Source organism: Catharus ustulatus, chromosome 1 (assembly GCF_009819885.2).
Source record: "Catharus ustulatus isolate bCatUst1 chromosome 1, bCatUst1.pri.v2, whole genome shotgun sequence".
NCBI lineage: Eukaryota > Metazoa > Chordata > Aves > Passeriformes > Turdidae > Catharus > Catharus ustulatus.
The window spans coordinates 36,782,274-36,806,867 of record NC_046221.1 but is presented as its reverse complement, the minus strand read 5'-3'; the positions used below and the strand labels follow the sequence as shown (position 1 = coordinate 36,806,867).

Here is a 24,594-nt window from a genome sequence, read left to right as displayed (position 1 = left end):
TGCTTTTCAATTTGAAGTGCTTTCTGTTATTCACCTATAAAAGCACCCTACTAACCAAAATGATGTAATGATAACTGAATAGCCAATCTTTTCCCAGCTAATTGGTGCAAATATTGTAGGAATATTTTATACTCATTGTACCAGATGAGCACATGGCAAACTGATACATGTCACAGGATGAAGAGAAAGATTAATAAGGCTGCAACACCAGGTAACTCAAAATCCATCTCCTTAGGTTTAAATATAAATGTGTGGATGGACACATATCTCACTTCTCTTTTTTTATTGCAAAAAATAGTATCTGTCTACTTTTTCTCCTTCAGTTGCTTCTTAGCTGATGGCACAAATGTAAGAAGAATAAACATTTTCTACACCAAACTGATGAGAATATTTCTCCAACTCACTAGCAGCAGAACAGCAGTAGCTGCTCTCTGTTCCTGCCAGTGCAGGCCAATATCATGCTTACTGAATTATTTGTAGACCATGCATTTATATGGGTTAATGTTTCTGGGATGTTATTTTTATCTTCAATTATGGCAGAGTCAGATCAAATAACAGACTTTAAGGTGAAACTGGCATCTCACTAAAAGACGACTAAACTCTTTAGAAGAGACTTCCAAAAGATTCTTAAGTATCAACAGGAAAAGGCTGTGAAGGAAGGGGATGTCAACAACTTTCCTGATTTCTTGGCTTAGAAATGGCATTTATTACAAGGTAAGAAAGGACTTCTTGCTTACAGTACCAGAGATTACCACAGTTTGGTGGGTATGAAATGATTATTCTTGTCCGTGTTTCGGAGCAGTCTACGTGTGTTTCATCCTGCTCTTCTAGTGGGTGAGCCCACACAATTACATAGATGTGTCCTTGCCCCACAGCAGTCAGGCTGAGGGTAACAGGGGATGACAGAAAGAGGTTAGAGGGAAAACAGGATGATGACAGTAGCAAAGGGTTTCCAAATGCCTTTTGTTGAATGGACATTTTGGTGCAGGTCTGAGGAGGGGTTTGTGAGAGAGATGTAATTTGGGCTGCAGAAAGCCTCTGCATTAAGGGAAGAAAAGGCTGTACCAGTTTATAATTCATGAAATTATTTAGAAGTCATAAGAAAAACAACATTTAAAGTCTTCTCAGAATCTTTTTACCATGACACTGTTGAAGTACAGACAAGCCTAGTGCGTGGCTATTTTAGGGCACCAGTATTTCCTGATAGCAATGTATTGCACATTCCTAGGAAAACCCTGCTTCTTTCAAGCATCAAGCTCTGACGTGTCAGCCGTGATCTCTGTGAACACAAAACCCTCTTGGTGTTATTTTTTGTGACAAGCACGCTGTCCTATTTACATTCTAGTGAACAAACAAGAAAGCATTCGTTGAAATAGGAGTACTCAGAAGGAATATTCCTCTCATTTGAGGAGGAGGGAGTGGATGAGAATAACAAAAGGAAGGCTTTATCCATTTAACATTTTTACTAATTCAGTATTAATGTAGTATTTTGGATCTTGTTCCTGATTGAAGTCTTCAGATGTACAACAGGAATGTCTGCCACTTAAGGACTTGAACTGTTGATGCAGATAATTAACAAGCTCATAGACTTTTTTTGGTATCATAATTTCTGTGATGAGTTTTTCAAAAACCTTTCCAAGGACTTTTCTCCAAGCAGTATATCTTGGAGTCCTGTAAAGCTCTGTACTTTATGCAGCAGGACTGTGGAGATCTCCCACCTTGGCTGTTGCTGGTCAGTGCTGCTTTTGAGGACACAACCCATTCAAGCACAGTCTCGGCTGGACAACCTCAGCACCAGCACCAGATACAGGTTCAGGGGAGGAATTCGTAAGACTGCTGTACTCAACACTTTCAACTCAGGGCTAAACAGGATTACGAGAAAATATCTTTGTCAGCACAACTGAGTTACTCATATAAACCACATAAAGGTGGGTTTTTTTGGTGGGTTTTTTTCTTCTGAGAAGAAATGGCAAGAGAAGGAAGTCACAACACTGCAGCTCCTCTTCTATAAAAACAGTAAATGTATTATATAGAACTGGGGAGGGAAGTGTGTACTCATTTGGAGAAGATTCAAAGGTTGTGGCCTGAATTATCCTTATAAACAGACCTAGCATTGCTACACATCTAATTCTCCACAAGTGCTGAATCAGACACTGAAGGTTTTTTAAAAGCTGACTAACAAAGCAAGTGTATTAAGTGCAAATACACTGCTACCCATAAGAAAAGGCAAATTGTCGAAAAACCAGAACAGTTAATGTCTTTAATATAAAATCACTTTTCTTTCCCCTCAAAAGCAGCAGCACTGTATTACAGGTGTATTACAGTTAAATTAAAGGACCACCTTCATCATAGAGGACATCTTCATTAAAATCTTCCAAATGATTCATAGTTCATTTCTGTACATTTTAGCTTATCAAAATGCGCTGGAAAAAAATAATACAATTTTCTCTTCAGCAGGTGTCACTACCACCATTTCTCAAAGAAAACACAGTTTCTTGGAACACCAATGTTAGTGAGTAGTTTGGATATAGACTCTATCATTGGAGGGGGACCACAGATATACCATGAAGTATCACTGGATACGTGTTTCTCTAGCTCCTTTTCAGATATTCTTCCCTCTGACAAAGAAAAAAAGTAGGAAATGAGAACAGAAATATTAATCATGAAGTCACTTCAAAAATGATGTCTGGTTAGAGGTATTTCAAGCACTCATTTCTTAAAAATGCCTGGCCTGTTTCAGGATAATAGGTATTGGGATTTGGGGCTTCAAAAAGCATGTTTTTCTGGGGACTTAGATCAGTGCTGCCACTTGGAATGCAGAAGGTATTGGTCACTGAAGAGGAACATGGCTTAGAGACAAGTAAAATCCTACATTCATATGAAGAAAGTAGGTGTGTCTAATACAAAGCAGCAGAAATGGAAACATGCTGAAGTATCTCTTAAAAGCGGTGAGCTTATCCTTCATCAATCCCACCTAAAGCAAAGTAAACAGCGTTTGCTTAACAGTTTCTGGGATCAAGTCTGCAGTGGGAAGTATCAATGTAAAGTTTAGGATTAACAGAGGAGAACAAAAATTGCAAAGAAAATTTTTTTCTGCAAAGCAGAGTAAGTACAGAGACATTGTTTAACTCACATCTCATTTTGAACCTTTAAATATAAAAATGATGGGTTATTATGCACAACTTCGTGTAAGCAAATTGGGGCTTCAGATAGCCCTGACATTTACCTGTAATATGTGGCTGCAGTTCTTTACAGATCTGTGAGTGCTGCTGGGTGACGTGGAAACAACATGTGATCTTTCCAGGAAACGCCTTCATCAAACCAAGAATATTTTTCTGTAATGTTAAACACACTTGCTTACACCACAGGCCATTAAATCAAAGCAGATGTATGCACACAGTCCTAGAATGCCAGTGATTATTACTGAGAACCAAGACTTTGCATTTCAGCACTGAGAACCTGGTGGGTGTGATTCCACAGGCCTGACCTGCACACACACACAGACAATTCCCACACTTGGAATGCGAATACCCTGCCAGCTACATTAGTGCTTTTCTCCTTTTCTGACATAGATTACAATCTGTAAGATTTGGACCTAAGATCCAGTTAGGTCACTTTCCAGTTTTTCCCCCTTATGAATTCTCAGTATTTCCTCCTTCTACTTCTACAGGGGTTTTTCATTTAAAAAACCCCCTGCAGTATGTATTTACCATTAGTTAGGAACTTTCTGAGTCTTGTTTGATAAGGTCACTAAACCCTTTACTGTCTCACATTCTCAAGTAAAATGAACTACATGTAATGCTAATGTTATTTTTACCAGAGTAGAAAGTATAAACGCATTTTCAGTTCCCTAAGTCACAGCTGTGATAAGTTATCACCAAAGCCCCAGTGGCTTCAGTTCAAATCATAGCAAAAAAAGAATGTGTTAGTCAGATGCTGTAGTTAGTTCTGAAATCAAGATTTAGCTACTGTCTAGATCCTGCATTATATAGGATTTTCACTGCTGGAATAGACATTGGAAATTCCTTAAAATATTCTGCAATAAAAATAATTTCTAGGTGAATTCGCTCATTTTGTTAAGTACTTGTTAACTAGTTACTGCACTGAGTCTGCCCTGGGTTGCTTAACAAAAGAAGCCAGAAGGATTCTACTTTGTAGAAAATCTGTTCCTGAATCCCTAAAAAGACATGGGATGAAGAGCAGCACATATTGCCACTGTTGTACAGTGTTCCACCAGCACCTCTACTATTGACTTGCTATCTTTGTACCCCAATGCTGTTGCTTCTGTCACTTGCATTAAGGACATTTCCAGTGCCTCAGCCCATGACATGAGAGCACATCCACAGTGAGGATCAGACCCCACAGTAGCATCTCCCTTCGCCCTTGTCAGCACATACACAGCCGCTCCTTCAGGGACCCTGTCTTTCAAACCATCAGTGATAACCCAGCAGGTCCTCCTGGAGACTGCACACATCCTGTACAGATGTTTGTCACAATGGCATAAAGGCTGCTAGGAGATTCTGTTTCCTCAATCCTCTGCACAGAAGTGAACAATTTTGACAGACATGTTCTGGATCTGAGTGACATGTGAAGAATGAAGGAGGGATATATTTTACACACTATGCACGACACTGTGTTCTCTTCTGTCCCAGAAGCTTCAGTGCAAAAGTTCTGCTGTCATGAAACTTAAGTGAACATTGGGAATGTCAGCACTGGCACCAGAAAAACCTGTGCATGCTTAGAACACACTGGGAGATCAGTAGGTGGCCAAAAGGAAGAGCAGATTATTCTGCTTCTAGCAACAAACAAATGACTTTTCAAAGAAAGCAAATATCTCTATATCTAGAAACATGGTAGAAGTACAGAAATAAAACTAGTGATGGATCCTAGACACAGTTTCTGGAATCACGACAGCTCTTCATCTTTATCTTACAATCAAAAGCTTTTAATACTTAAAAAACCCATAAATAATTTCAGATGCTTCTTTACAGAAGCTGTGCTAATTTGACACTAAAATATTCTCAATAATTCTTAACAGCTGAGTGTCACAACTGATCTTTAACTGCTGAGTAAATGTTGATGAAGTACTGCACAAGCAGTTTTAAAAGCAGCTATAAATGCTTCATTCATACACTAGTATTTATTAGTAACTAATGCATTATCAATAGACCTCCACTGTTATTTTAGAAAGTATTTCCTTTGGATATAATTACTCTTTTCTAGTCTTTACATTCAATACAACCTCTACTTAGACTATGTGGTTACAGTATTACAGCGTTATGCATGCATACTATTAGCGTGTATATACACGTATATATATATAATCTTCAGTGTATGACAGTGCTCTTACAAGATCATAGTAAAATGCAGGGATATGGTAAAATTTAGGGGTAACTGACTTACGAAAATCAGTGGGAGCAGATATGTCCAGTAACTGCCTTAATCTGTACACTGTCATAAGCAGTTAACAAAACACACATGGGATTTGAGGCAGGAAGTGGGAGACTTTTGTCTCTGTTTGTACAATGTCTCACACAGAAGGACTCTCTGGAATTTCTTAACATTGATGTATACACTAATAGTGAATAGCTGAGACCTGTATTTTTAAAAAAACATTTGATTTACCTTAAATAAGAGTTCGTTCGTATTTTTTGCACTGTAGTACAACTTCGCTGTTCCCAATTTGTGTCTATTTCCTTTACCCTCTTGGTATCCATGAAGATCTGCTATATGCAGCAGTATAGAAAACAATGGGTTAATTCCAACACCCCCTGCTATCAGCACTAGGTTTACTGGGGAGTCACCAGGCTGAGGATCAAAGAAGAAATCACCTCCCACTCGCAGAGCCACTTCTGAGTCAAGAGTACACTAGGATGGAAAAGAAGATATTTAATTTCAGAACTAAATGCAAAAGTTGAAATCTTACTCTTTTTGCATCCCAGCCACAAGGTTTGCTGGGCAGTGATTTTTATTTTAATTGACCAGTGAAGGAAAAACAGAAAGATTTTAAAATATAGACACATTTTCCAGTTATCTGAAGTAACCCACTGTCTCTAGGGATCTAGTTCTACTTTCAAAAGTTTCAGTCTTATGGTAAGGCAGGATGGTGACTCCCCCTTCTTATCCCCATAAGAGTTGAAAGAGGAACAATTCACAGTTTTCCAACAGCAATATGTGGTTGTGAAAACCCAAGCTCAACATGTGAAATCACACTTCCACCCAAAACCAGCTTCATGCCAAAAAAGGCCTTCCTATGAGGTCACAGAAAGTCAGAACAAGTTGCACACACAGAAGGTTTTTCCATCCCCATTCCTTAAAATTAAAAACCACACAGAAGTGAAGTAAGTATCCACAAGAATATTTCTTGCAGAATCACTTCTGCATTTGCAACTTCAGAGACACAAAAGAAGAAAAATTGGGAAAATCTTCTCTCTTTTTCTCCACTTGTACGTAAGAAATTATTTCCTAAAGAAATGTGTCCAAGCATTTTTCTTTTTTGTACATGAAAAACAAAGGCTATGACAAAAAAATCCACTTGGGTCAGTATCTCCTTGGTAAACCAGCACTGCATCCTGGTCTGAAGGCTGAAGCTGCAGTACAGAGAAGTAGGGTGAGTTCTTCCACATCACTGCAAGCTGACAGAACAAATAAGAGCACTTAGGCCATATATAGGTTTTAAAAGATAAAATGAAGAGGGAAATGAAGGAAGGTGGGAAGGGAGGAGAGCAAAACAAGCTATTAGCTGCTGAAAAATTAGCTTAGAGAATGAAAACATTTCCTTCAAAGAATTCTTTTCATAGCAAGAGAGAGTAAATTGAAACAAAGGAAGTTCCATTAGTGAAGGCTGCACAAACAGCTAAGGTCTAAAAGTGTAACAATTCCACCAGGAGCAAGAAGGATGCCCTTGGATGCAGGCACTGCAGAGAACACACGGATTCCTAAGATAGTAAACATGATCATTAAAAACACCCAACAACTTTCTTGCTTAATTATTGCAGAACTATTGTCTCTCAAGTACACTGTAGGATAATGAGCAGTCATTGTCTGAAACTGATTTCTCTCTTCATTATGATGTACACTGCCAGACTTTCCCACCATGTTTTACTCTGGTCTAGAGAAGCACAAATCCACATGTGTTCCAGATTCATGTGGTGTAAGGAGGACACAGAATTTGGTACCCTTTGAGGAAATAAGCATTTTTAGGGAGAAGCAATCTCACACCTGCCCCCTTAAGCAGCCATAGTTCATCAAGATTGGACATGGGATTTGGGAAGAATCTCTCTTAACCAGCAGTCTTCCAGATACTTCCATGCTTTGGCCATGACAATGATAATAGTAAGTCAGTGTACAAGAAAAAAATAGTAAAATTCTGGAGTAATACCATGAGAAAATGTCATCTTTTAGCCTAGTTTATAAACACAGTTCAGGCAGAGAAGTGAAGCAAATCAATACATTACATGGATATTTTTAAAGAAAAGGCCACATCTTCCTGAAGTTATATAAGGTACATGGTACTAAAATTTACTATTTTACATATAGTAATATTAAGAAATAAATACCTGTAAAAAATACAGATACAGTGAGCAAATGAGTGCAAACAATTGCCACAACATTTTTAACCTGAGATACCAACTTCCTTTAGGAGCAACTTCTAAACAATTCAGCACCAGTCTTGTCACCATATATACAGCATTTTCAAATTCTAGGTTGCTGTTTTTCCTGTTTGTTTCCTAAAGAAAAAAAGCATGTACTTTTGTTTAGCTGGAAGACTCCATGTATACCCTGGAGGTTTCTCCACAGCATCAGGTTTGATGTAGCTTACCCCTTAACTACATATTTATCCTATAAATTCCACCAGAAAACTCAGCAACAAAAACTGATTTACAACATCAAAAATTCTTAAGTAGTTTCCAGAGACTGTGAAAAGAACAAAAGTTGATAGGACAGATCATTGATGAAACATGTGACTCATCTAACAAACTAAACAGGGTAAATAAAGAGCAAAACACCACGAGGCCAAGTCTCAGACTTTACTTTTAACATTGGAAAAAGTCAAGGCTTATGTTATGTCTTTTATTGCAAAAATATTGCATATTTAAAAGAATACTATAGATATTCTGAAATGTTTTATCATTTCAGAAAAACCGATCTAAGTATCTTCCTTGGCTCCCCTGTAATAATGTATATCTGTCTGTGATTTATCAATGATTCCCAGTTTGTATTTACAGAAGTAGTCAGGAATTATGGAAGGCTATCAGAGGTAACTTTGTAATGGTAAAACTGCCTGTTTTCAGGGATGTAAGTTAGAGCAGAGGTTTTTCAAAGCCTTAAAATTCATCCATTCCAAAGGAGTGAGAACCCTTATATACACCAACTTTAACATCACTTTAAGTCCACTGTAAGCACAAGTGTCAAAAGATCACAGTAAGCACAAGTGCCAAAAGATCACAATAACCATATTTTCACATAAACATCCAATTTCAGTCCCTTACTGAACAAAAGGTTTTAAGATTTATGTTGTACCCAAAGTGCTTGAAGAAGTCAATGTGAGTTTTACAGTTAATAGCACAAAATGGTCGAAAAAACACACACCATCCCCTTAGCTAAACAAAACCCAAAAAAACCCCCCAAAACCAAGCCAAATCTCACAGTTAATTTCATTTACCTCAGTGTGAATCCAGTGAGCAGGAGGATGAACAGTGTGCTTTACTGCCAGCTCTAGAATTCCTTCTCGTTCTAACAGGCCAGGGCTTGAACATATCGAGAATCCCCCAACTACAGATACTCCAGGAATAAAAAAATCGACCCTAAAAATAGATCAGACATGAAAGTTTAAAAACGAAGCCAACAACCCCAAACAAGGACAACAATAGCCAAAATAATGTGGCTGCCTCTGTTTCAATTATCCTTCCTTTACAACATCTTCATTTCTGTAACACAACTTTTCTGAATAGGGAGTTAACCTTGAGTAACACCATTTCCTTAGAATTATTTTCTTCTAGAACCATGTCATCATGTTTGCTACACTAGAAGGTTTTCAAACCATTCTGCTTTTAGCATTAGATGTCACATCTCACAACAGAGTAGAATTCTAAGTGTTTTAAATAAATTATTTGCATAGTAGAACAGAAACATAATTATGGTCTGCTAGAGTAGCTTAAGTCCCACTCTTTTTGGTCCCTTTGATGGGTTCTTCAATTTTCAAACATAAGATTGGCATTCTAATTTTAGGGAAATGAATTTATATTAAACACTTTTTTTTTCTGGGTAGATTAAATATCTGAATTAAAACCAACAGTATGTAAAAGATTTCCCATGTAAGAAGTCCACAACTGGCAGCAGAACTGCAGCTCCCTCTGGTGGCAGATATTGGTTCTTAGGTTATAGGAAACCAAACTGCAATAATTCTTTCAGCTTAAAAGTAAACCATGCATGAGTTTGTACAGATAAGAAGGTAACATGTGGCTAAGCTTCTGCAATACCAGCTATTAGAGAGTATGGAAGGCAAGCCATTACTATATAGGAACTATAATTCTGTCTCATAAAAGTAAGGCTTTGATAAGCCTTGATGAGACTTCCAAATAATTATCAGAAAATATTACAAGTTGGTTTATGATCTATCACCTGAACTCCTCTGTGTTCCTTAAATCTTTAAATGCTTCTGCTTTCTACAGCACATAACAAAATCCCTGTATTTCAAAATAAACCGAATGTTTGTAATTACTTGTGCTGCTCCCCTTAGGAAACAATCCCACTGATAAACAATGCCAAGTACTAGAGAGCCATTATTCAATTCAAGCCTGGGTTAGGCTGGCTCAGTATTAGTTAAATGAAGATGCAACAAGAAATACAGACTGGCTTCTACTGCACAGGTATTTTCTTTAAACAGCAAGGCTGTATTCTTCAGAAACCACAAATGCTTGAGGAAAGAGAGAAGTACTTTGAGTAGTTCACCACTTTTGGAAGAAAAAAAATCTTGTCTGCTTATTCCACACAAAATACACCCTTTGAAGAAAAAGCTCTTTCTCTCAAAGAATGTATACAGTGTGAATAGTGATATAATTTTTAACTTTATGCTTGTAATAGCTTGATGGTGCATAAAGATACCTGACTGCAAAAGAATGGTCTACAACCAAAAAAAAGGAGAAGGTTTATTTCAGTGTTCTCAGCTTGTGCAGCCCCACTGCCCCTGAGTCCAGCTTTACTGACAGTCAGGCTCTGGGAGCTGAGAAAGGTCGACTCTTGAATTGCAGCATTTACCCTGCCAAAGAATATCTCACAACACTGCTGAAGCTCTTTACCTCCCTCTGGTGGAAAATAATCTTACTACTTAAGATGAACTTCAGGTAACAGAAAACGAGAATTTATGCCATAAACTCACAATTTACATTCAAGTCAAAATGTTCTCCTTGGCATGTAAAGGGAAACCTTATCCATGCCTGGTGGGGAAACACACAAACACTACTGCAAAACCTACACCAAGCTTGGGTTTTTACCTTTCCCAAATACTAATGCAGATGTATTTTTATTTCCCAAGTACATAACAATGAGAGATTTCAAGGCACAGTTTACTATCTTATAGTGGACTAGCCCTGATAGCTTGTCTCAGCCACATTAGGAAGGGTGAGGGGGCTGCTGAAGAAATGCTGCCTGTGACAGCCTAAGGGAAAGGAGCAGCAGAAGGGAAAACATGGAAGAAAACCCACAAGGAGAGGCACAAAAAGATGTAAACTAGAGATCTCGGGGTGGTTTTTCACTTCCCTCCTTTTAAAACTCACCTAAGCCATAACCTTAAGAAATTGGTAATTACCGATTGCTGGAGTAAGAGATCAGAAACACTAAAACCATAAAGCTACTTCTTCAAAGTATTTGTAACATGCATATACCTCAATGCATGTTTTAGTAAATCAAAAGGTGTAACAGCAACAAGTCTCTTCATTATTATTTGACGTCAGATAAAGAACCAGTATCTACCAAAGTGCTTGCAAAACAGATTCATTTTTGCTTCTGAAAAACTCAATAATTAGAAAACTTTCAGGAAGTGTAAACATTTTAGTGACAATCTTTGGCTGTAACGTTTTATTATAGCAAATCCTAACAAGTTAGCCTTTTCTGCTCAGGAAAATGTGTTGTTTTGTACTGCTCATCAAAAAAATGCAACCTCAGTTTATAGATAAAAGTACAGAGATGTTGGTGTGTACCTTACAATAGCATTAGAACACTTTCAAGGAAGAAGAAAATGAAGAAGAGTAATTATAATTAAAGCTTTCAGTTTTCAGCATAATAATTTCAAAAACATTTTTGGAGGGTAAATGTACTTTGCAAGTACTGGCAAGCAAGAATTTAATGAGTCACTGCACATGTGCAAAAACTGCAGCAAATTACTTCACAAACAAATTATTGCTAATCAGCATCTTGTGTTCGGGTTCTAAATTTAAAAGTCAGCATATTAACACTCCATGAGTAACATATGCTGTTAATACCCTAGCAGCTATACTTTGATTTCAGCAAAACCACTTTCAGATGGCCAAAACCAATAAAAATTTAAGAGCATTTAAATGTCCATTACCAAAAGCAACTACTCCTAGTTTTAAATTAATTTCTAAGAGAAAAGAAAAGGTTACTGAGTGAGAGTACTTTTAACAAGGAAGGATGACAAACATGAAAATCCACTACTTCCTTGGGAAAAAAAACCCTGTAAAATTGTTTAAACAAATGGCTAATTGTTTCAAAGGCTTAATAATTCAAAGTTTTTATTTTCAAATTTGCCTGTTTATATTAATATATTAATCTGACCTAACAGGCTTAATTTTCAGAGTGGAAACTTCAAGAAGAAGAAATAAACCAAAACCAAGTAACTTGCAAATCAGCAGTCTCAGCTGCACTGTAAAAACAACTAGTAAATAAAGACAGCCTGCAGAATTAAGTGCAGTGAACTTCAAAGTACTCCTGAGAAAATAATGTAATATAATAAACCACAGGAAAACACCAAAACAGTGTAACTGAGCATTTAAAGAATATCCATTTCTACCCTTTTAATAGTAATATTAGCATTTTTTTATCATGACTATTAAAAAATTATGCCAAATATCAGCTCTTTGACAGAGCATCCAATAAGAAAACATTGTATTATATAAATTAACAACTTTTTCCATTGCCCAAGGATCAGAGACCTTTCAGCGCTTTGTTATAGTGAAACTTCATACCAGAAGATCTTACCATTGTCCTGCTTTGAAAGTAAAATCCTTATTTGTAATTGCTAAACGAAGCCTTTTGACTGTCTCTGATTCATTGGTGATTCCACACACTTTTGCTTGTGTAATTACCTAACAAAAGAAAAAAAAGCCATTATGATATGTAGATAATTTGGAGCAAAAGCAGTTAAGAAGCCATGCATGAGACATCCATTACTTGCCGTGTTACCCACAGCATTTCATTACCTACAGCATCAATATTTTTCACTGAAACAAAAATGGATTCTACTCCTGGAAGAGTTCAAGGCTAGCTTGGATGGGGCCCAAAGCAATCTGGCTTAGTGAAAGGTGTCCCTGCCCATGGCAGGGGGTTGGACCTGCATGATCTTTAAGGCCTCTTCAAGCCCAAACCGTTCTATGATTCACTTAAATAGTCATTGAATGGAGAACAGTGTTCGTACTTGCAGTCTACCATGTCTGTCACCTTGTCTAAGATTATATACAAACTTACTTTATATCAGTTGAAGAGAGCAATGCAGGCGATTGCTAGTTATCACTTACCAGATTCATCAGACATCTATACAAGACACACACTCCTGCACTCTCCAGCAACAAAGTAAAGAGATCTCTGATAGAAAGACTAAGGCTACTTGTAAAAATTAGTTGCAGATGAAGTCCCAGGGAGAATTATAGATCTGGACTGATTGAGGTAACTAAATGCATTACTGAAAGATTATGCATTAATATTAATGTATCAATGAAAGAAAACCAACAAGCCTTTTGTTATTGCATTTACCCCCTACACCCCCATAGGGAAACCAAGACACAGGTCTCCTGGCTGGGTAACAGAGCAGATTTAGTTTGGCAGCCACATGGGAGGAGACATCAGGGCCATAGCTGATACTACTTTAAAAGAGTTAAAAAAAAAAAAAAAGAAGGTGATAACTGAAAAACAGACTTTGCAAAAAACCCCATTGGGGATGAGCACCCCATTTAAGTTCTTTAATGTCCATCAGTGCAACATGGATTTTCATTCTCTCCCTACCCTTCCTTTTCAGTTTTTTTCTGGACTATAATTATCAACCTTTTTCCTCTACAAAGAAAGTAATGCTCTAAGTATTTTCTAAAAAGAGCAAAGCACAGATTTTACTGTTAAAAACGCTGATGTCACTTACCACACAAGGAAATACTCAAAATACCACCACAACTCTACCATTTCTCATTTGTCTAAGATCAAACAGATCAAAAAAAATTTAACTTTAAGCAACTATGCTGTAATTTAAAACATATGTCAGAAAATTAATTTATTCATAAAGCAACATCTGAACACATCCCCTGTCCCATTAAACAGCAGGACATTTGCTAATTTAAAATGAAGTAGCACGGATTCCTGTTCCACTTTAGCAGACAGTATTAAACGAAGAATGCAGTCAGGCAAAGTTAACAAGAGAAATGTCAGATGCATGACTTCAGTGGTTGTTTTGATGGAGAAGTGCAGGAAAGGGACATTACATTTGGATCTTCTTCATTCCCTTCTTTACTCTTCAGTACACTCGTTAATTTGTTATTTGGCTCAGAGAGCTGCAAGAGTACTGGAAATTTAATTCTTAATTGGTATAAAGTTATTTCAAGAATTAAATTTTGAGTCAGGGTGATCGAAGACATTCAGCCAGTATTTTGGGCCATCACAAGGGTATCCAACTGGCCAGAGCAAGGCTGCAGTGAGACGGAGGAGGATTTTGCAGCTGTATTTCAAGAAAGCTTTAGTCAGTATTCCTTGCCCTGGTCCTTCACATTATCACTCTTTAACAGGCAATGTTCTATAGCATTCACACTAATGCAACACAGATTTATGATTCTTTCATCTTTTACAGGACTGAAATGGCCAAATAAGGCAATATTGGCTGAGGGAAGCCAACTGCTGATTATACGGAATTTAAAACTAAGCAGAGGATTTAAAATAAACTGATTTTAAAGTGGTCGGAAATAAAACAACAAAGAATAAATCAAGCATTAAAAAAAGAAACAGCATAATCCTCTAATATGCAGAGAATGTGCAGTAGCAAGAACTGAACCCTGCTCTTTCACCTATCTCATACAGCTTCCTTCTCTTCCTCGTGCCTTACAGTTCCCTGCACCAACCCTGAGCTTCCAACACCTCATAAGGATCCATTTTCCATGTATTTTTCAGGTACTGACACTGAGCAGAGAAAGGAAGCAAGCCAAGCAATAAATATTAAAAAACCCCACACCACAACACTCAAAAGTGCCCTCATTTTTTTCATGTCAGAAGCAAACAAGGACTTGCATTGGTCTGTGTTTGTCTCTACATCCATCTTCTCGGGTAAACAGGATCCACCAGAGCAGCTGGATGTCCACAAGCAACGCTGATCTGTACTCAGGGAAGAGCTGACAATGGTTGTGAATAGCTGAGGCACAGCTCCATGGTTCTCACAGCTCTGGTGACAGGCAGAACCAGGCTTCATCATCCATCTACAGACCTACATGTCACAGTGCTGAATCTTCTACATATCCCCTGCACCCAGTTTCCTTTTGAGAAGAATATGACTTATTCTCCACTATAGTTAGGGAAAAACATAGCAGAGAAGGACTTCATGTACACCCACTGACAGATGTGTGGTGTGTTTGCATCTGTGTACATCTACTTCAGCTTATTACAGAAAGGAACTCTCTGTATGAAATACAAGAGTATTTTCCCCTCTGAACATTATGAAAAAGAATGCTTGCTGCTCAAAACTGAGATCCAGGATAAGCATTTCTGGATTTGATGGAGAACAATGCTCTATCATCCTTGTATTTGTGAACGAAAATAGATACAACTGAAGATCTTTTTTACATTTCAAAATGTCTACACTTTTTGCCTCTCTATCTCTGTTATAAAAGGACATTTTCCACATTTTTAAATCTCAAATCTGAACTAGAATTGTAGAAATCCACAAAAATCTGAGAAGTCCATGTAGAGATGGTGAGTATTCATATCCTTTCATTACTTATTATAATCCATACTTGGTTAGAAATCTATTGTTTCTTGTCCAACATAAAGTAAACAGCATCACATCACTGAAAATTTTTAAAACTCATTACATTTCACCCACTGAGCACTAAATATGCTAATTTTATACCAATAACAAATATTAAAAATGAGGAGAAAAAGAAGTAAACCAGACTCCAGCAGAAGGCAAAACAGAGCCTAAGAATCGAATACTATAATCCAATATAATTATCTTTGCAGCAAAAAAAAAAAAAAAATTACTTGCATCCTAAAGAATAGAACACTAACCTCCTGTCGAAAATTATTTGCTGTCCTCTCTAGGTGATCCATTTTCCTTTTTGATTTTATTGTGCTGCAAGAAAAAGCAAAGATAACTGTCATTTTGACAGTTGTGCTACTGTCCCTTACTGATATGAATTTCTATTAACATAGCAATCTACCAGTGTAATCCAGACTACAGATGACATAAATCTAAATAAGAATTAAATATAAATACATAATTGGGAGTTAAATTAAGCATTTATAGGTCTGTAGTAATTTGTCAGTTTGATTTTGACAGTGTTACCATGGCATTCTCTTGAATAAAATAAGGAAGAGGATAACCTACCCGTTTCCTGTGCAGTAACAAAAAGCAGAGTGTCTCAACACCCCCAATGGAGAATGAGAGGGAAAAAGTCTGCTCTGAGCACCTTTCAGTAACAGAGGAACAGTGCAACCCACATAAATAGTAGCATGAGCCATCATGACCAGGTAGTCTTCAGAATCACTAGTTCCTGAAAAAAAATCGAAAATATCTGTTAAATGAAGCATTCAGTGTTTGACATGGCTTGTTTTCAGCTTTTATTTCCCTTAAATCAGAAAAGCCAAAGCTCAGCTGGAGCTAAAACTAGCAACAGACATAAAGTATAATGAGAGGGATCTTTGAAAGCATGAAACTTTCATAAATAAGTGAAAATCTGCATCCATCAAGTGAAGGAATGTTACGCCCACTCCTAAAGGTGAGGGTAACTGAGTTTTTGTTAAACAGATTCCTTGGGGCAGATAAGAGTGAAATAACACTGAATGACCAGTGGTTATATATACACACACACAGAGACACATTTATGTATAACGCAGGTTTGTTTTAGAACAATTTGGTTGCAACGTAAAGGAGATACAGAGCCCTTTTGGTTATTATCTATATAAATGAAACAACATAAAAGTATCACTTAAGAAAATATATAAGGCAAAGAAAGGAAGAGAAAGAAAGGATAAAAGATAGTGGAAAGATACCACCTATGGGATCCAGTGACAAGAACTGATTGTTCAATTTCACTTAAAGTGATGGGAGATTTGATCCATCAGGGGTGAGGGAAGACCACAAAACATAGATTTCAATGAGTTCAATATATTCAGGTTCAGGTGGGAATGCCCAGACACCTTCCCTGGGGGAGTTTTACACTATGTTCCAACACTGGGGATCATGTGCAGTATGTGGTGGGACACCCCAGAAATGAGTCTGGGGGCACTTTGGGGTCTTTGATGGGTTATGAGACCCTCTAAGCCATGACAGCTGCCTTGTGCCAGTGGAACTGAGCCAGTTCTGCCCCACAGGAAGAGGGAACACCCTCAGGCCCAGGTGTGAACACAAGTGTCCTGATACCTTCCCTAGGAGATTTACAGCTGGCCCAGCTGTGTAAGGGATGCTGGCATGATAAAATGCATTCTCTCACCTCAGCAGCACCTGCTTCTTACTGGCCTTTTCCCTTATCTGACTCAAACACAGCTTGTTTCTAAACAAAGGTCAGTTTGTTGTGGTCATCCTCTGCTGGTGAGTGCTCACCCTCCCTGCACCTGGGCTGCTCTTATGCAGATAAGAGGATTCCCACCACACACCCAAATCTCTCCTCCTGTCCTTCAGCCTAGGGGGGCAAACCTGGCCTCAGCAAAGCTCCTGTGGCTTTGGTTGATTGCTTGAGCCATTAACTATCAACGTTTCAGTCTCTCACAAGGGAAAGACCTTGTCAGAGATGATCTAGAAAAGGCTGAAGTACTCAATGTTCCTTTTGCCTCAGTCTTTACAGGCAAAGCCTGCACCCAGACCTCTGCTTGTACCACTGGTGGTTGGGAAGGAGAGTGATAAATAGGAGCAGGGCCAGCACCTGCTGGGAGATGCTGGATGTACTCAAATGCATAGAGCCAGATGGGATACACTCAAGGTTGCTAAGAGACACAGCTGACATGCTTGTCAGGCAACTGTCTATTACCCATGAAAAACACATCACATAGTCTCCAATTGACTGGGAAAAGATTTACTCGTGCTCATTTTTAAGAGAGGCAAAAAACAGTGCTTACATCCAGTCAGCACCATCTCAGTATCTGAAAGAATGCTCAGAGCTTGTCCCCTTAGCTGGGTGAAAGCCAAGACAGCAGTCAGGAAGATGCAACTCAGATTTACCAAAATCAGATTACATGTGATAAATCTGAATAGCTACTGTGATGAAAGGTCTGGTCACACAGCTCAGGGGATAGGATGCAACATACCTTGAGTGTCCTGTGGCTCCTGGCACCAGCCCCTGCAGCACACACATTAGCAAGCTGAGGCCAGATGGATGGTTGGAGAGGCTGAAAACTTGTCTGGGCATACAGAATTGAAGACCTGATGGCTTCAAGCTGCTTCACTTGTTGGCTAGTGACAGTAAGAGTACCCTGTGGTTGTTTTTTGGTGCTGATACAGGTCAATAAATTTATCAATAACTTGGATGATGAGACAGAAAGTGTCCCAGTTCGTGGCATGGTGGTTGGAACTGGATGATCTCTGAGGTCACCTCTGGGCCATTCCATGATCAGCAAACTTGTGGATGATACTATGTCAGAATAGCAGCGCTCCCCTTCAAAGGGCAACTGAGAAACTGCAGGGCTGGAAAGCAGAAACCTCATGACAAACATCTACACCTGGGACTGGTTTAATCCATGTGAACAACTGTCCTGCTCCAAGCAAGAATTCTGACTGGATGATGCTCAGAAGTGCCTTCCAGCCAACATATCTGTGTTTTTAGATGTTCAAACAATATTAATGTATGAAAGATCAAACACTGACTATGCATTCCCTTTCTAGTGGTAAAGAAAACATTCTGGGTGGAGAATTTTATAAACTTTAATTAAGCCTGTTTATTCACAGGTTTCTTTAAAAGCACATTAATCCCTCACACTTCACATACCCTACACAACACATCTCTAAAGACTAAAGCAAGTGGAAGACACTCATATGCACTGCAGTGGAAACACGTGTGAAGCTTCATAACCACACACTCAAACAGCTATGATAGAGAAAGACAAACTGACAGGCACAACATTCAGGGTTGTAGGAACAGGTTCATAGGTAGCCTTCAAGTGTAGGAACAGGTTCATAGATAGCCAAGAGATATTTATCATTCCTTGTAAATCTACCTTTATTTTTCCTAAAATGGATTAGCATAACTCTCTGTCATATATCATCACCAATCAAATTATATTTATTCCATGATGCATTACATTGCTTCTTTAAAGCATTAATATTTTACTTTCATTTAAATATCTTTCTGTGCATTCTTTTAAGGCCATGTAATTTATTTTCAAAATGTTTTTCATTTTTAATCCCTTGAAATGGCACTGATCCAGCTTGTTGATAACTAATCAAGCCTATACTCAGTAGGATTTCACTAACTCTGCATTGGCTGGTCACTTAGTAATCTGTCCCATTTGTAGTCTTGTATAAATGAAGGCAGAGCTTCCATAAATCTTAGGTTGTTCAGAAACTGAATACATTTACAAGCACTACTCAATATGCCCATTTTCAAACATAAGAAATGCTTCCCTCAGCTTTTAACTGACCAGTTTTCCAGTATTTAACTCCACAGCAGCTTGTAACTTTCAAAAATGGAATTATTCAAAAGTCTTCTACTCCCAGTAAGCAAATTTTTTTCCACAGCATCACAGAGTACTTAAGTGTTTAAACAAAACACTTTAGTACTTTTTACATCAAATGTGTAGATGCTATTGATAACAAAAGTATTAACAATCTCAAAGTATTTTAGGACAAGAAAATACACATCTAATGAATTCCCATTCCTCTACCTTGGCATATTATCTACAAACCCAAAGAGCTCAAAAATCAGTTTCTCAAATTCATGAGATCACTTTATTATCTGAAATCTTTCAGATAGCACGTCATGGTTATAGACATCTACATCTCCAACCAACCTGAAGTTCAATATCAATACGTAATATTAGAAACAAAAGAAACACCAGCCTAATTTTATAGTCACAGGTGAAAGACCCTATTGATACAACTACTTTAAGGCTGAGTCTCTACCCTAAATTAGAAATAACTCTTGAATAGTAGTTCAAGAAACTTGCTCCATTTACACTATCATCACTTTCCAAACATGAAAAACACAATTAAAATAATTTGCAATTTTTACTCTGCAACCAATAAACTCCAAAATATCTTTTAATGAGTCCTGGTTCTCCTCTACCACATACAAGTGTGACTCATGCCTTTACAAAACATGAACAGCTTTTCCCCCATCTGTCACCTCTGTGATTTTTTCACTCATCCAGCTCTTTGGCAATTCCCTCCCCTCCATGAAGCACTGTGCTTCAGCTTCCCAGGCTCCTGTCAGGTGGCATGTTCTCCCTTTATTACCCAAGCCAGTACAGGAACAGCCACTCCAAATACTCTCTCCTTTCACAGAGGTTGGAAGGGACCACAGTGGCCTCATATGGTCCACCCTGCCTGCTCAAGCAGGGCCATTTGAGAACACATGGCACAAGACTGCATCCAGATGGTTCTGGAATATCTTCAGTGAGAGAGACTGCAGTACCTCTGGGCAATCTGTTCCAGTGCCTGGTCGCTCACACAGTAAAGAAGTTCTTCCTCATATTCAGGTGTAGCTTCTTGTCCTAGTGGTTGGCACCCCCAAGAGCCTGGCTCCATCCTCTTGACACCCACCTTTCACATGTTTACATATTTTTATAAACCTCCTTTGCTCCACAGAGCAAAACAAGCACTACTTTTCACGACTTCTTCCTCTTCTCACTTAAAACCAATGAGCCATTCATTCTCCATCCTCTCCACTGGCCCTGGGATAGTATCTCTTGAGATAAACGTCTGCATCTCTTCTTTCCCCCAATCCCACATCACTAATTCCACTATCCGAAGGGAGAACTACTTTTACATCACCCCCATCACACTTAAGTGCAAATTACTAGGTAGGTTAATGCAAGAGAGTGCAGAGGGGGGGCAGAAAGGAAGCAGCACAGGAAGTGTATTTTCAAAAGCTGTCCCTCAGTAAAACACTTCTTTAGACAAACAGTCCTTCCTGCAAAAGTAATTACAGAAAAGGAAGCTTTCCCCCTTTTCCCAAGAGTGTGGGGAACACGGTGAGAGCTCGGAGGAGAGCGTTGGGGGACGGCAGCCTGCGCCCAGCTGGGGCGGGCCGGCACTGAGGCGCCAAGGGGCAGGGGAAGCACAAGGACAAGGGACAGGGCAGGGACAAGGGCAAGGGACAAGGACAAGGTCGCGGCAGTGCCCGGCCGCTCTCCCGCAGCCCCTGGGATAGCCGGGCAGGAGGCCAGGGCTGGAACCAGCAGCGCCATCGGCCGCAGAGGACGGCCCGGCCACCGCTTCCGACCGGCGTGCGGGGCTCCCGCTATGAGGAAAGGGCGAGCCAGGAGACTCGAACGCGCTGACCCTCAGCCCGCCGCCCCTCACCCTCCTGCCCCCTCTCCCCACCCGACCCCGGGATCCCCCGGCCCGCTCCCCCCACGCCTACCCGCCGCCGCATCACGTCACGGGCAGCTCCGCCCGCGTGCCCCTCAGGCGCCGCCTCTTCCCGTCCGCCGCGTCCCGGCTCCCGCCGCTTCCCGGCGGCATGGCCGTGTTCCACGACGAGGTGGAGATCGAGGACTTCGAGTACGACGAGGAGACCGGGACCTACAGCTACCCGTGCCCCTGCGGGGACCGATTCCTCATCACGCGGGTGAGGGGCGGCCGGGCGGGGCTGGGGGTGAGAACGGGGCGGTGCGGCCTGTGGGCCGGGCAGGCGGCGGGGCCCTGACCGCTCTCCCGGCGCTTTTGCAGGAGGACCTGGAGAACGGGGAGGACGTGGCCACCTGCCCCAGCTGCTCCCTGATCCTGCGCGTCATTTACGACCAGGTGGGTGCGGAGGGAGGGCAGTCGGATGCGGTCCCAGCCGGGTCCCCCCGAGTCGCAGTTCCCCGCCTCATGCGGGAAGCGCGGGGCAGCGTTTAAAAATCCCTGGTTTGGAACTACATCTGCTGTGTGATGTCTCGTTTTCTGGTCTCCTCCTGCCATGTTTGGGCTTAAAAAGACCCCTCTACCTGGGTGGGTGTGGGGTAATACACAGGCGGGATGAAATCAGTGATGTAAATGAAGAGCTCCAGTGGCTGACTCCAGCAGCCCTGGCAGCTTTTCTCGCCTCGGAGGCACGTAATGGCTTTCGTGTTTTGGGAGACAGAGTCATACCACTTAAAACCGCTCTGTTTTCTAGCCTGGGTCTATCTCGTGGTGTTTGTGAGGTAGAGGAGATCCAAACTCAATGTAAATCGCCTAAATCCCTGCTTGCTGTCTTTAGGAGCAGTTCATGCGGGATGAAGTCGTGGCAGAACCTTTGCCAAACAAGGAATTGGTCAAGTGCTGATGAATGCATCGTGGACTGTGCTGCTTTAGGATGAGAAAGTATGGGGATGGTGACTGTGGAAAGAGTTGTGGTTCTCCTTCTGGAAGTGCTTGCTGCTGTGGGATACAAGTGCAATAATTGTGTTCTTCATGAGTGAGAGTTTACTGGGACATCAAACATGTACATGAGTGCGTTTTGTTCCAAAGGATTATACTTTAAAAAAATACATATTTATAAATTGCTCTGTGTATTCCAGAAGACTTGAGGATTATGATCCTGATTTACAGTAAGTCAATACACAGAAGAAGAGTGTGTAGTTGGGAAATTACATTTAGTCTAGCAGTGGCTTCTTAGCCTGTGGAGAAAAACAGGCTTTATGGGGGTATTTGCGAGTGTGAAATGCCACAGAGCTAAAATGTTGGGAGGCAAGATTTAGGAATCGATAGGACACAATGCCATACACAGTTGACACAGTGCAGCTTCTCCCAGGATGTGGGCTCATGGACTTGTATCCCATACTGAATGTGGGGAGAAAACAAGAGATCCAGAGCCAACATTTGCTCAGTGTTGGTAAATTGTCATTACACCTGTAAACACAGGGAAGATGCAGTTGTCCGTGTATCTGCAGTGGGGGCAACATTTGTGTTGGGGTAGATTTGTTTCTTAAATTGCTTCTAAAGTTGCTTTGAAAGAACTTTGGTAGTTGTTACCAAATGACTCTGACAATAATGATACACTTTTGAGGGTGTTGTGTGAAATGGAGTTAACCTTTTTTTTACCCCTGCAAAGCTACTAACGTGCAGACAGACTGGATCTCGAAGTGGGTGGTATTTTACCCTTATATTCTCAACAACTTTGTGATTTGACTGTTGCAGTAGACATAAAATAGGCTGCAGTTCTTTGTGCCATTTGTAATAAATTCCTCAGCCTTTATTAGATTCTGTCACTTCCTGGATAGGACATGGAGACATTTCACTTAATAAAGACATTCTTTAAGGTAGAAAAGAGTTGTGAGAACATACTGCACATTGAGTCCAAGACTACTTCTTGAAGTCACTGCACTTAAATATTTACTTTAAATTGTGGTCATTCCTGTGTTTTAGTAGGATTTGGCATCTGGGAAAGTAAATCTGGGGAAAAGTACCTGTGAAGAGTTTATATAGCTGTTTTGCTCCAGGCACTGAAGATAAGCAAGTTTTACTGCATTCTTGCATTTAGTAATTTTTGTTCTTACAGAGTTCTGTGAATGTTGAACATTCTAGTTATTTTAAGAAAAGGAGAGAAAAAAAACCCTACATCTAGTTGGAAGCTTTGAATGCAATAAGCACAACCCAGAGTGTTTCCATGCCGAAACCAGGAGGTGGCACTCGTGTTCCTTTGACATACGTGCTTAAAAAAAATGAAATGTTTTGGTACTTTGGTTAGCTATGCCTTACCAAATATTTATTTTGACTATTTAAATAAAGATGTTTAAGATTCCATCACTGGTTATAATGGCCCATTACTTACTCGGTTTCTATACAGGATGTAATGATTTCCAGAGTTTTTTGAGTTGCTACCGCTGGGGTAATGATAGTGGAGGTTCTTCAGGTTGGTTAATAAAAATTGTTTCTATCTATCAGTAGATGCAGTAAAGCAAACTTACAGGACTACTACCTAAGCCCTCGTTCAAACTTCTACTGCATAAATACCTTCATAATTTTCCCACATCTATTCTACATGAAAGGAATAGTAGCAATTTTCAAATGCAAGACCAGGGAATGTATGCTCTGATGTAATGTATCAAAGTAAGTTGCCATGTGTATCATCGCTAAAAGTGCATAGATTTTGCAGAAGTCATTGACCAGATTTTGTTGTATAGTGAAGATCAGGCCCTTTCTGACTTAGGAAACTTGTGTAGAGAATTATTTGTACTTCGTATGGTTGAATTTCTACATGGTTGTAAAAAGTGTTAATCCATTGGATTTTACTTGGCAGGTGCCAAGAAAACATAGCATGTAAAAAGCTTTTAACTGATTGTTAGTAGTGTTTCCCACTCATCTGAAATACAGGTAATGGCTTTTTAAAAAGTAATTTTAGCAGAATTAGTTAGTTCATTACATCAGTTGGGACTCTCAGGGCTTGAAGTTTCTTACCTGGTGTGAATAGGGTCCAAGTTGTGGAGTGCAGTTTACATGCGCATTAAAATTACTTGATCACATAGTGTATGTATCAAAGCTTTAACAAAGTGTGTTTGCATACCTATCTAATTTTTATTGTGTACCTGTGAAAATCATGTTTGCTTTTCTGGAGTTTTTTTAGAGCATAACAACAGAAAGATGTTGTGGCTGTTAGAAAAGTATGTGCAACTCTTGTCTCATTGCAGCATCTCAAGGGTCTCAAGACAGTAGTTGACATCCCCTCCAGAAAGGTGGCAAAACAAGGATGCATGTAATGTTTCTCTCTTTTTGTTGCCCTTTGAGAATCTGAGACAGATATTTAAAAACTGTTGAGCTGTTCTGTTGTTTTCCCTTCTGCTCTGCAGAGAGGAGTTCTGCAGCAAGAGTTCATCCTTCGTGAAAGCTCAGTAATTCTAAGGCCAAAGAGTTGCCCACTTTTGTCTTTTGTTAACTTGTAAGAAGCTTTTGACTCCAGTGATTGCAGTCATCTTTTAAAAATATTCTTTCATACTGTGTAATTCCAGAACACCAGTCAGGGCAGTCTGAGTAAGCCATCAGAAGTGTCC

The 24,594-nt window shown here is 39.6% G+C and overlaps 2 protein-coding genes across 5 annotated transcripts; one reads left to right on the top strand and one right to left on the bottom strand.

The window, feature by feature from the left end:
- Positions 1-2,246: 2,246 nt before the first annotated feature.
- On the bottom strand, positions 2,247-21,086 carry OXNAD1 (oxidoreductase NAD binding domain containing 1). 4 transcript variants are annotated; one of them, XM_033074713.2, is made up of 9 exons: positions 21,003-21,086; positions 15,815-15,980; positions 15,496-15,559; positions 12,220-12,326; positions 8,666-8,807; positions 5,832-5,868; positions 5,626-5,726; positions 3,227-3,335; positions 2,247-2,618 (listed from the first exon to the last, which is right to left on the bottom strand). In XM_033074713.2, exons 2-9 carry the CDS (start codon positions 15,949-15,951, stop codon positions 2,464-2,466), a joined length of 852 nt encoding a protein of 283 aa, XP_032930604.1. In that variant the 5' UTR covers positions 15,952-15,980; positions 21,003-21,086; the 3' UTR covers positions 2,247-2,463. The 4 variants fall into 4 exon arrangements, with proteins under 4 accessions (XP_032930604.1, XP_032930614.1, XP_032930587.1 ...); XM_033074723.2 differs by having other exon boundaries at positions 5,626-5,723; XM_033074696.2 differs by having other exon boundaries at positions 5,626-5,868.
- Positions 21,043-23,347, top strand: DPH3 (diphthamide biosynthesis 3). Its single transcript, XM_033074735.2, has 3 exons — positions 21,043-21,209; positions 21,311-21,385; positions 21,825-23,347. Exons 1-3 carry the CDS (start codon positions 21,102-21,104, stop codon positions 21,888-21,890), a joined length of 249 nt encoding a protein of 82 aa, XP_032930626.1. The 5' UTR covers positions 21,043-21,101; the 3' UTR covers positions 21,891-23,347.
- Positions 23,348-24,594: the final 1,247 nt, after the last annotated feature.